The sequence below is a fragment of the Mizuhopecten yessoensis genome, unplaced genomic scaffold (assembly GCF_002113885.1).
Source record: "Mizuhopecten yessoensis strain PY_sf001 unplaced genomic scaffold, ASM211388v2 scaffold7191, whole genome shotgun sequence".
NCBI lineage: Eukaryota > Metazoa > Mollusca > Bivalvia > Pectinida > Pectinidae > Mizuhopecten > Mizuhopecten yessoensis.
The window spans coordinates 76,118-86,911 of record NW_018406926.1 but is presented as its reverse complement, the minus strand read 5'-3'; the positions used below and the strand labels follow the sequence as shown (position 1 = coordinate 86,911).

The window sequence follows — 10,794 nt, the reverse complement described above, 5'->3', positions numbered from 1 at the left end:
ACTTCAAAGTTAAATATTTGAATGAAGACATTTAAAAATATCATCCACAGTTATTGATATTAGAATATATACACTATAATGATTTTTGTTTCATTTCAATAATCACAGCTCTATATTTACATGTTCTTGATATTTCAAGACTTAATACTATTGCATATATACATGGTTACGTATCCAGTGGATGAGCTAATGATAGATAGTCTTATATAAACGTGTTCGCGCATACATATACATATTGATGAAATTGTGAAGTTATTTTAAAATTAAAGGAAAAAAACACACACAAAAACAGTACAAGGATTAGAATAAAAATGCATTGCTAATCTTCATTTAAAGATTTTCTAGGTGAGCATATTTAATTTGCTCAAATCATATTTGTTATCATGTAATGTCCAATGTAACGAATGCTCTTAACATGACGTAGTGCTATTTATGAAGTTATAATACATATATATTAATATTTGATTGATATGTTTAAAAGGTTAAACTATTGATTGACATGATGCATGCAACTCGGTTGGCATGTTTTCCTTTCTAAACCCTTATTTAATTATCAAAATCATTGAGCAGTATCATCAAAATGAATATCATGTTAGTCTCGTTTTTACCCCATACAATTAAAAACGGTGATACACTACATTTAAGATAACAGTAAGTTTGACACAAAATGCAACCACATTTTACTGTCTAGTGAAATTTTCTTGTATATTTGGTTCATTCGATGACTTTGTAAAAGCTAGCAGAATTTAATGTTTTACCTTAATATTTCCTCAGCGGAAATGACAAAAGTTGCATTATCCAAATATTCATTATTTATAAACACAAATGTTGGTCATGCATATTGGCTACCAACAAGTAACTCAGGTTATAACACAAATGAAAGTTACATGCACAAAATGATTGTGATTAACTTGGAAACCAAACCTAAGTTGGTAGGAAAGACATCTACATGAAGTTTCATTTCACAGTTGAACAAGTGAACATGTTCCGTGTAACACAAGACATTATGTGACTGAAACGATGCCGTATATTACTATTTCACAGCTTCAGAATTCAAAATTGTGTGCAAAGACCGGTAAATTAACAGAAACAAAACGTAATCATACACAAATTAAATTCAACACTTTGACTTTCAACTATATAGTATTACAGAATTACTAAACATTGCATCCATTCCATAGCTACCGAATTGGTAAAGAGCGCAAACAGAAATGTTGTGTTTTTGTTTCTATGATATCTTGATTATTACAGAGAATCCTAAGGAAATTGTTTCAGTTTTCTCGGTAAGCCTAACGCATCTAATACGGCGGCAATGGGCGTGACAATGGCGGAACCGTACGATGTACAGCCGATTGCCAGACCAATACAAGTCAGCGTCTGCTCTCCTGTTGGTAACTTGTTCACCACAAACACACCTGATCCAGAATCGCCAGGTAAGAAGATCGGTTGTGGTTGACCTTGCAAACCCAACAATTCCATTTGATTTTTCATCACACACATGTTCGGTTGACCTTGAAGCCCTAAATCAGTTGTCAGGAGTCGGGAGGATATTCCATAGCTGCTGATTATCCCGCGTGATGCATGCGTACTAGCTCCAAATTTTACAATTCGCAAGTCATTGTCCAATGTATCAGGATCATCGTGAATGTCTCCAGATTCAAAGCGGGGGAGGTCATCAAACCCTGAAAAATCAATTTGTTACAGGCTTCATTTTACGTTATCTATACAATAGATTGATAACAAAAATCCATATTCTTAATGTTAATGTCATATACCATTAAATTAAATTGGATTCTGATTAATGGAATCTATCACAATGATATATTTATTTACATTCTTAAAAGGGTCATGCTGTGTTATTAAATATCGTATTGATGCAATGCTATGTAACTTACCTGCTTTTTTAAAATTCATTTCGCTGTCAATAGCGAATTCACCCCTACTTGGTTTTCTTGATTGCTCTGTAATTTCGACAACCGCAGCGTCTATACTGCAACGGTTGCTGTTGGGTGACAATACAGCTCGCCGGACTTCGCCGCAACGTCTTGTGACAGAACCTGCGGTCTGGGGATTTTGGAATGTCATAGCATCCGGCTGTTCAACAAACATGTTCTGAATGTTTTTCAGATCATATCCGTTTGGATCGACACCATTCACGATATGGGCACATGTCAGAAACAGTTGATGTCCTTGAAAATCAACAAATGGACCAACAGTTCCTGCATTGTGCGTGCCTTCAATACCAAAACTACAACCCATTTTGATATTTTGATGGAAAAGGGAGCTGTTGAATGTGGAATAGGAAGCAGGACCAAACTGAAAGTATCCTTCCCTAACATCTACCACGAATGACGTATTTTCACATATCAGCTCTTCAGGGAACTTGGACTCCCCCTTCGGTATATAACCTTTCGAGCTGCAGACCAAGATAATACAAGGACATTCAATGATGTCAGCTCCTTTGTTTTTAGACTTGACAGGAGAAGTCGTTATGATATTTAGATTCGAGTGAGAAGCAAACAGAGAATTTGCATGATTTAATGCAAGTTTTAGTTTTTGTTTTTCCTCGCGTCTGATCGAATACTGGTTATTTTTGCAGATGCTGGAAAGCAAGGCACATTCAGTGCTGACATCCTTTGGATTACGAATAATTACATCGTGTCCAAACTCCTTCAGTTTTCTCTCTGAATTACAGGACGGGTCATATATGATGATTAATTCTTTTTGGTTGGATGCATCTCTCACTTGGACAACACAATCATCTTTCAGCTTGTATTTCTGAGCCAAAAATCTGCAAGTTTCCTCTGAAAAGAAAACATGAAAAGAACATTTAATGTTATAAATCAAGATTAACTTATGTTTGTGATTCGTGATAAATGGAAAATAGACAGTTATTCATTTTTTGAATAATGCTAATTGGTTTAGGAACAAGACATGCATATATGAAAATTATACCGTACCTTATGTATGTTATCATGGTAAATGTAGATTTAGTTGGAATGTTTTTTTATTTTGTTTTCATTGGTTTCAACGTCCTATTATCTAGTGTAAGTTAAGGAATTTCCTCCGTGAGTGTAATTGAGGGGTATATTGGTGTATTTGCCTCCTTGCTATAACCGGATCTGATGGCGACTTTAGTGTGCTACCTCACTGAAATATCATGCCAAAGGCACCTAATATAGTATATCACCCGGTGACATAATACTTAGTCTAAACCAACAACTATAATATTTTAATGGTTAACTTGATTAAAAAACTACATTTTTTGTACACTCCATATATTACATTGTATGACTCCCGGCCGGCGAAAATCCGACAAAAATCGGTAAAATTGTTTTCGAGATATAAATCGGTCTGAAGTCACGCTTTGCACCTGCCTGGCGAAAATACAAGGCACTCAGACGATTCTCCGTGACGTGAGAAGTGTGACACATTCTCACTCTAGAGTCACACTGTTCATCCGAGGTAGGTTCCCCTAATTTGTCATATATAACTTCCCTGTTTGAGAAATTGGATACGCATATTATCGGCGATGATGTTGGAGTTCACTTTTTCCTTTTTGATTGAAATTTTGATTCTCATCCATAAGAAATTAATGACGACACGATGGAGTAAATATCGTCACGGACTTACATTATGTATTTTTAAAATATAAATCATACTGGGTACAAATCATTTATATTGTTCATACGATAAATCATTGAGTTTGTTCACCTAACGAAGTCAGTGGAAAATAAATATTAATAAATAACGTGACTTTAAAGCTTCACAAAATCTTAATGTTACGTGTTTACTGTTAACGATTGTGTATATAATTACTGAATGATGTTATAGATAAACGAGGCAGAAGGAGTAAAAATGATCTTTAAGAATTATTATTAGATGTATTCGTCCACATCATAACATTGTTTTGTGTTGTAAAGGTCTCTCCGACCTCCGATCTACTAGTTTGATGGCCAGTCTATGTATACGACCTTACTTTAACAAATAACAATGTATAGTCACCTGACAGACAGCGGTAATAAACTTTCAGACAAGTCTGCCTCAGATATCTCCTGGCCTCGTATTCATGAATCCGTTTTCTTACTTAAGAATTTTGTGTTCGAACCAATTTTCTTATGCATTGCTTTAATTTTATGATATGGTCAACAAGTCAAATTTAACATTTATATGGTAAAAGGTTTTAGATCTCGACAATATTTATTACAATGATTTACAAAATGTCATTTTTATCAATTTATCACTGGAACAAGGAAGCACAGAAGCTGAGTTTGACCTTCATTTATTGAGATTTGGTAAAGACACTTAAAAAAACAACTTGGTAAGGTTATTGCATGTACTTAGGCACAAACTAAGATATAATTTTCGTCACTGTGACCTACTCATCAACTATGTGCTACTTTTTACAGCCATTTTTTTTATTAGTTGCAGCTTTAATGTTACACAAAACATCAAAGTCATGAAGTAACTTTCAAAAATAACATGTAGTTTTGTCAAAAGGAGGCCATTTGTAATTTTGGTCCCCCACTTTACCCCTCATATCTCGGAATAGTTTCCAAGCTGACCTTGATTTCATGTCCTATCATAATGGCATAACCTCGAGGTATATATGTATATACAAAAATTAAACTTATCGGTGATAGCCACCAGAAGGCCCAAATTTCCCTTTCATCTAACATCTGACATAAACAGGGCTCACCCTGGACCCAAAAAATCAGTAACCAAAAAGTAGCCATGTGTGAATTTCAGTAGCCATTTTTTTTAACAGTGGCCATACTTTCTCAGGCTCCAACCGTTACGGATAGGCCATCCATTAGAATCATTCAATATTAAAAAAAATTGAAGTGCAATACTATTCAACATGATGTTAAATTAAGAAGTACTCTATTAAATTATTTCTTCATTAAATATTGCAAACCTCACTCTATTTTTGAAACTAATAACAGGATCATGATTTGCTTCTGATGAAAAAAGGTTTATTCAATAGTGGGCGCCTTTTTTTCACAACAGAGTCCTTTCTCTAAGTATGTCAGTTTATTGGGTAATTTTTGTACCGAACCCATACTTTGGTTTGTTTGGTTTGGTTTTTATGTCCTATTAACATCTATGGTCATTTAAAGGACGTGCCAGGTTTTGGAGGTGGAGGAAATCACCCGCGCCCCAGATTTTGAGAGCTAGTGGTAGCAGAAAATCAACCGCCTTCCATTATGTAGAGGTCCCACTTTAGTTGCCTCTTATAAGAAGAAGTTGGTAACAGCAAGTTTTTTCTTTTCAATATCCAAGACCTGCATGGTTTGGTTTGGTTTAGATAGTTCAGTAGGATTATTAGTGTATAAGCGCTTTTGGTTTTAGATTAAGAGAAAAATACTGCTTGCTGTTGCCAAATCATAGATGGGTCACGAGAATATAAATGATTTTGGTTAAGGACCGCATATTCTGCTTGTGTTTTCTTATCCGTAAACATAATTGATTATTTCATGTGCAAAAGCTTCATCGAAGTAATATGAAATACAAATTTATTCGTACATAATGAGTAGCTTTTTCACATTTCAAAAATTTAACCATCTGTCGGCTATCTTGGTTTTGCAATCAGTCCCCAAATTCATAACAAAGCAAACAATTCCGCTTCTTTTCTAAAATATGAAAATATGGGCCAGCACATTGCGTATACTCCATATAAATGCCTCGAATTTATAAAAGACAACAGTATATATAGTGTGAGGATCCAACACTATCTGGATAAAACTGACCCAAAACTTTTACCCGAGTGAAGTGAGACGCCGGCGCTGACATCGGGGTGACTACATAACCCCCCTATTCATCGAATAGGCGAGTTCGAAATGAACACACGCGTAAAATAATATACAACAACCGACCGAAAATGTCGACCAGTGCGGCGAAGCATCGGACGCCTTCGATATTATGACGTCATCAGAAAGTATACATTGCAACATTATATTTTTTGTGAATACATAAGTGAACAGCGGCAGAGGCACATCCTTAACTCCCTTAAGTTGACTTAAGGGGTTGAACATTAGTGTTCATGTTAAATCAATGAAGTATCATAAGGACGTATTGAATATTTCCAAAGATACTTCACAAGCATTGCATTCATTTGATGTTTTAATGACATTGCCCGCTAGCGTTTGGAAATGGGAATGTTAGACAACAACAAAACTTAATGCGTAGTAATGCAAAAAGCCCATGAAGTTTCAAAGATCAGACATAAGGAAGATATTGTCCGGAAAAGGTGTCAACAGAAACAAAATCCTTCCTTTATGCTTAATGATTTTTGTAAGGGTACAATGATATAAAGTATACTTTAATCATACCCATGATGCTTTAAGTAGTATTTAGATCAGTACTTTATTCCATCTTCCAGTTGTTTCCCCTAATTTGATTATTAAAACCAAATGGTTTATATGTGTTCTAATGTATATGTCTATCCTTGTACCACTGTGTGTTACTATGTTTGGAGAGGGCTTAAATAAGCTATACCTGCTGCCCAATCCATTTGTCCTTTGACAATAAAATTTATTGAAATTGAAATTGAAATTCCATCTTCCCTAAAATTACATCAAATCTAGCTACATTCATATTATATATAAATATTGATTATGCTTATTTGATTTTTCAAATATATGCAGAGGGGCGGGGCAGAGGGGCGGGGCCGAACAGGGGAACTTGTGGTATATCTTTCAAATCCTTCTCCTTCAATTGGATTGAAGGGATTTTAGACAAATTTGGCTCAAAGCATCCTTTTGCTAATGAGCAACATTCAATTTAATTTTAACATAGATTGTGGCCCATCTGGGGATAGAGGAGTGGGGTCCAATATGGGGAACATAGTAATAAATTTTGAAAAAATTGAGGGAGTTAAACCACATTTTGTGTAGAGCATACCTTGACGAAGGGAACTCAAATTCTTATGGGGAGCATGAAAAGGGGGACTCAATAGGGAAAAATGAGGTTTCCCTATTATTGAGCCTTCTCCTTCACTGCGATTGCAATGCCCTTTTTTTTCTCACCTTTCCCGAAATGCCTGTGAGCTTTTTATGATATGAGTGTCCGTCGTCAATTTGTCGCTTAAAGTTTTCCTTGAACAACTTCCTCTTAAAGACTAAACATCACAGTCATGCTATTTGGCCAGCAGCTACTTATGAATAAATATTGTTAATGTGTTTATGAGTGAATTAGTTTGGCCTATTATAACGGTTATTGGGTTAAAAATTCAAGCGCCATAACAAACCGATTAATTTAGGTAATGCGACTCTCGGAGTTACATTTGTATTTAGTTATAACTTACCGGGACATTTATATAATATACATGTAATATATTTCAACACTGATGTTTTATGGGGTCCTGAAATATCACTTATTCTGTGGTTAAAATTGCCAACATGTATATCATCCTTTTGATGACTTGTTGAACCTTACGCTTATTGTCCTACCTACAGTATTGCTGAAGGAGATATTAGGTTTGCACTTTATATTTTGGATGCGAATTCTTATCAACATTATTGACATTGTGTATCGTGCGGCACATCTCGAATGCCTTATCGCCTACAAATGATTAAAAAAGTATTGGACTACGTCTTGGGAATCAGAGTTTTGCGTACTAAAATGAAGCCCTTAACATAGAATAATAGACATTTAACCATGTTTTATAGAGCATGATTTACTGTTTTATATTGGTTTGCAAAGCTGATGTAAATATATTTATTGTTCAGTCTGAAAAACAATACCTTAATGACTTCATCTTTTCCTGTAAATGGACTATAGACTGCTCGCTGTATTTTGCCTTTTAAACATAATTTGCCAACACTATTTAATAACAGGTGAGCGATAAAGCCCTTTGGGGCCCTTTTCTTTTCTTTATAGATATACCAACGTTCAAGTAGAGGGCACTACCGATTTACTGAAGTGGCAATTTTGGAATGTTTTGTGGTCGCCACAGCGAAAACCGAATCTATCCAGTAGGTCAAGGTATAGGATGAAAAATCTCACACTATTTGCATTGACAACGAAAAGTATTTTGGCGGGTGACCAAAATCTCCATCACTGGCTATCGGTGATGTAGAGAAAAGTGACAGAGGGATATAGTTATGTAGGGCAAGAAATAGAGCAGGTGAAGTGGAAAGTGACATATCCTTTGGTAGTCCTTCATCCCAGCATGCAACTGGCCAAATATCATTACCCTAGGCCTGTTGGTTATTCAGAAGAAGTTGTTCAAAGGTTTTAAACATAACTGACCCCTGTGACCTTGAATATATGTCAAGGTCATTCGTTTGAACAAACTTCATCCCAGTATGCTAATGACCAAATATCATCATCCTAGGACTTTCGATTATGGAGAAAAAGTTGTTTAAAAGTTTTAAACATATTAGACCCCTGTGACCTTAAATATATGTCAATGTCATTGATTCGTTGGGATCTTTATCCCAGCATGTTACTTGTCAAATATCATTTAGAAAAATGTAATCAATGATTATGAACATGTTTTAACTAAAAAAGGGAAGAGATGTAATGTCCATCTTATACATTCAGTACTTTAGAATGTACCCAACCGGAACACCGGAAGTAACCCTTCACTAATAAAGTTAGTAATGTAATAACCAGCATGGTCTCCGGAGTTGTGTGTTCGCCATCTATGAATGTACTTTGGATATATCGGAGTCAGAGTCGTTACCACATTACTATTGAGGTATTTAGGAATATGAATGATACTTGTAGTTTTATATTTTTTTAACTCAGAAATAGCAATATATAAAATGGACAGAAATAGTCAAGCACCTGTGGTGTACTTGACTGCCCCTTACCCCTATGGTCACTTTGTTTTAATAACAGTAACCTTGACCTTAGAAAGTTTAACGGTATCATAGTATAGCCAATCTGTGCTATACACAGACGTACAAAGAAACAGTCAAACTGGTCACATTGGGCAAACTGAATGGTGACAAGAGGATTGAGTAGGTTGTCATTGTAGAGTAAATGTAATTGCAAAATGACTAAACATTGTTGATCAACATTGAAAAGTTCATTGCTTTTATGTTTTCTTTTCATTTTTAATTCAACAAAATTCACCTTAGGGGTCAGAAACTTGGTCACTCGCTATTTATTACTTGATTGCAGATTTGGGGGTAAATTTGATTGATTTTCAGGCGTATAAAACACCCATCCAAGGCCCCTTTTTACATTTGATAGCCATAGAAGACTTGTATTAAAGCAAAAGTTTTGGGGTAACATTACAGAATCGGGTTTTTTTGTGAACAATGAACACCTAATATCCCAATGACAACAGATCAGCTAGAGTAGGATGGATCTTAATCTGTTTCAAGCTTCTTCAAACATTATTTGTTTAACAGCAAAATATAATTTAATTATACAGGAGTACTGCATATACAAAATAGAGTTACATTAACTTTCATGGACAGACAATTCGTCATTTCTATTTGTGTCATTTCCATTGCTTCCCGACTTTGAGGCCTGATCTTGCTTATCGCCAGAATTGCGTACTCGTTCAAAGTTGTGACGCATCGGATCGAAATAGCAACAGCTATTTGAATTGTTTTTCATCGGACAAGAATCATATTTAATCATACCCATAGTGCTCCAAGTAATATTTAGATAAGTACTTTATTGCTTCTTCACTAGAATGGCATCAAACCTAAATACATTCATATCATATGTAAATATCACTTATGCATTTTAGATTTTTCAACGATATGCAGAACTGGACAACAAGATAAGATCAATGTGCGAGTAAGCCAAAGAAGAGCGGCTGAACAAAGAATGTAAAGCACTAGAAAGATAAGATAGTACTGATACAAAGAATATGAACCTGAAAGGGAAACACTGAGTGGAAAGAAAAGAAACTCTGCGAGTTGCATACAGTCAAAAGATGGTACGATCATAGAAAAGGATAAGATCAGAGGCAAAGGTGGATACAGTACATACACACATTTACAACAATGTCAGGGATGAAAGGTTTGAAGTGGAGTTACTTGATAAAGGATCTAATGAAGGCAGAAGACCGATATGCCCTGAAGAAAATGACATGATGAAATGTGCACAGAGCTGACAGCAGCGTTAGACCAGGTTGGTGTGAAACATCTCAATAATATGTTAAACAAGATCTATAGTACACGACCCTTTCCTAAAAAAATACCACTTTTATATTCAATGAATCCCGGAACATAAGAATGTTGGCAACATAGTACAATCAGCCTTATGAGCCAAATGACAAAACTACTGCTCAGAATCACCATGCTAAGGATCAGAAGTAAGATCATAGCAGAAAAAGTGGAAGGAAAGGGCGCTACCAACGCCATATACATAATAAAAGCGCTTACAGAGAGAGTTATAGAAGTGCAAAAGAACTTTAACCTGTGTTTTATGGAGTACACTGATGCTTTTGACATTTTCAAGCCTGGACAGCCTCATCAATATACTATATACATATATCATAGAAACCTCAGTCAACAAAAATCTGTACCAGGAGCAAAAACATCAGCCATAAGATACGACACTGAACGTAAAGTTTTTGTCATGATCACAAAAGGCATCACTAATGGAGGCCATTCTCTGACCTATAGCATGCTGAATGCGCTCTCTTTATTGCAACATCAGAAAAAGACCTGCAACATCCCCTTAACATCTGTAACCGGAGAGGTAAAACGCACGGCCATACTGGGGTTCAAACCAGGGACCTTCCGAACTCTAGACGGATGCTCAACCCAGTCTAGTTCGCTACATTCCTCCCTCCTTTTTCTAAGTCGTCGCCCCCGAAGACAA

At 35.7% G+C, this 10,794-nt stretch overlaps 1 protein-coding gene across 1 annotated transcript in view; it reads right to left on the bottom strand.

The window, feature by feature from the left end:
- Positions 1-1,257: 1,257 nt before the first annotated feature.
- LOC110453202 overlaps positions 1,258-10,794 on the bottom strand; it is a 31,152-nt gene continuing 21,615 nt past the window's right edge. Inside the window, exons 11-12 of the mRNA XM_021502056.1 lie at positions 1,896-2,804; positions 1,258-1,682 (exon numbers count right to left, since the gene is read on the bottom strand). Coding sequence (XP_021357731.1) covers positions 1,258-1,682; positions 1,896-2,804 — 1,334 coding nt within the window. The remainder of the gene's footprint in view (positions 1,683-1,895; positions 2,805-10,794) is intronic.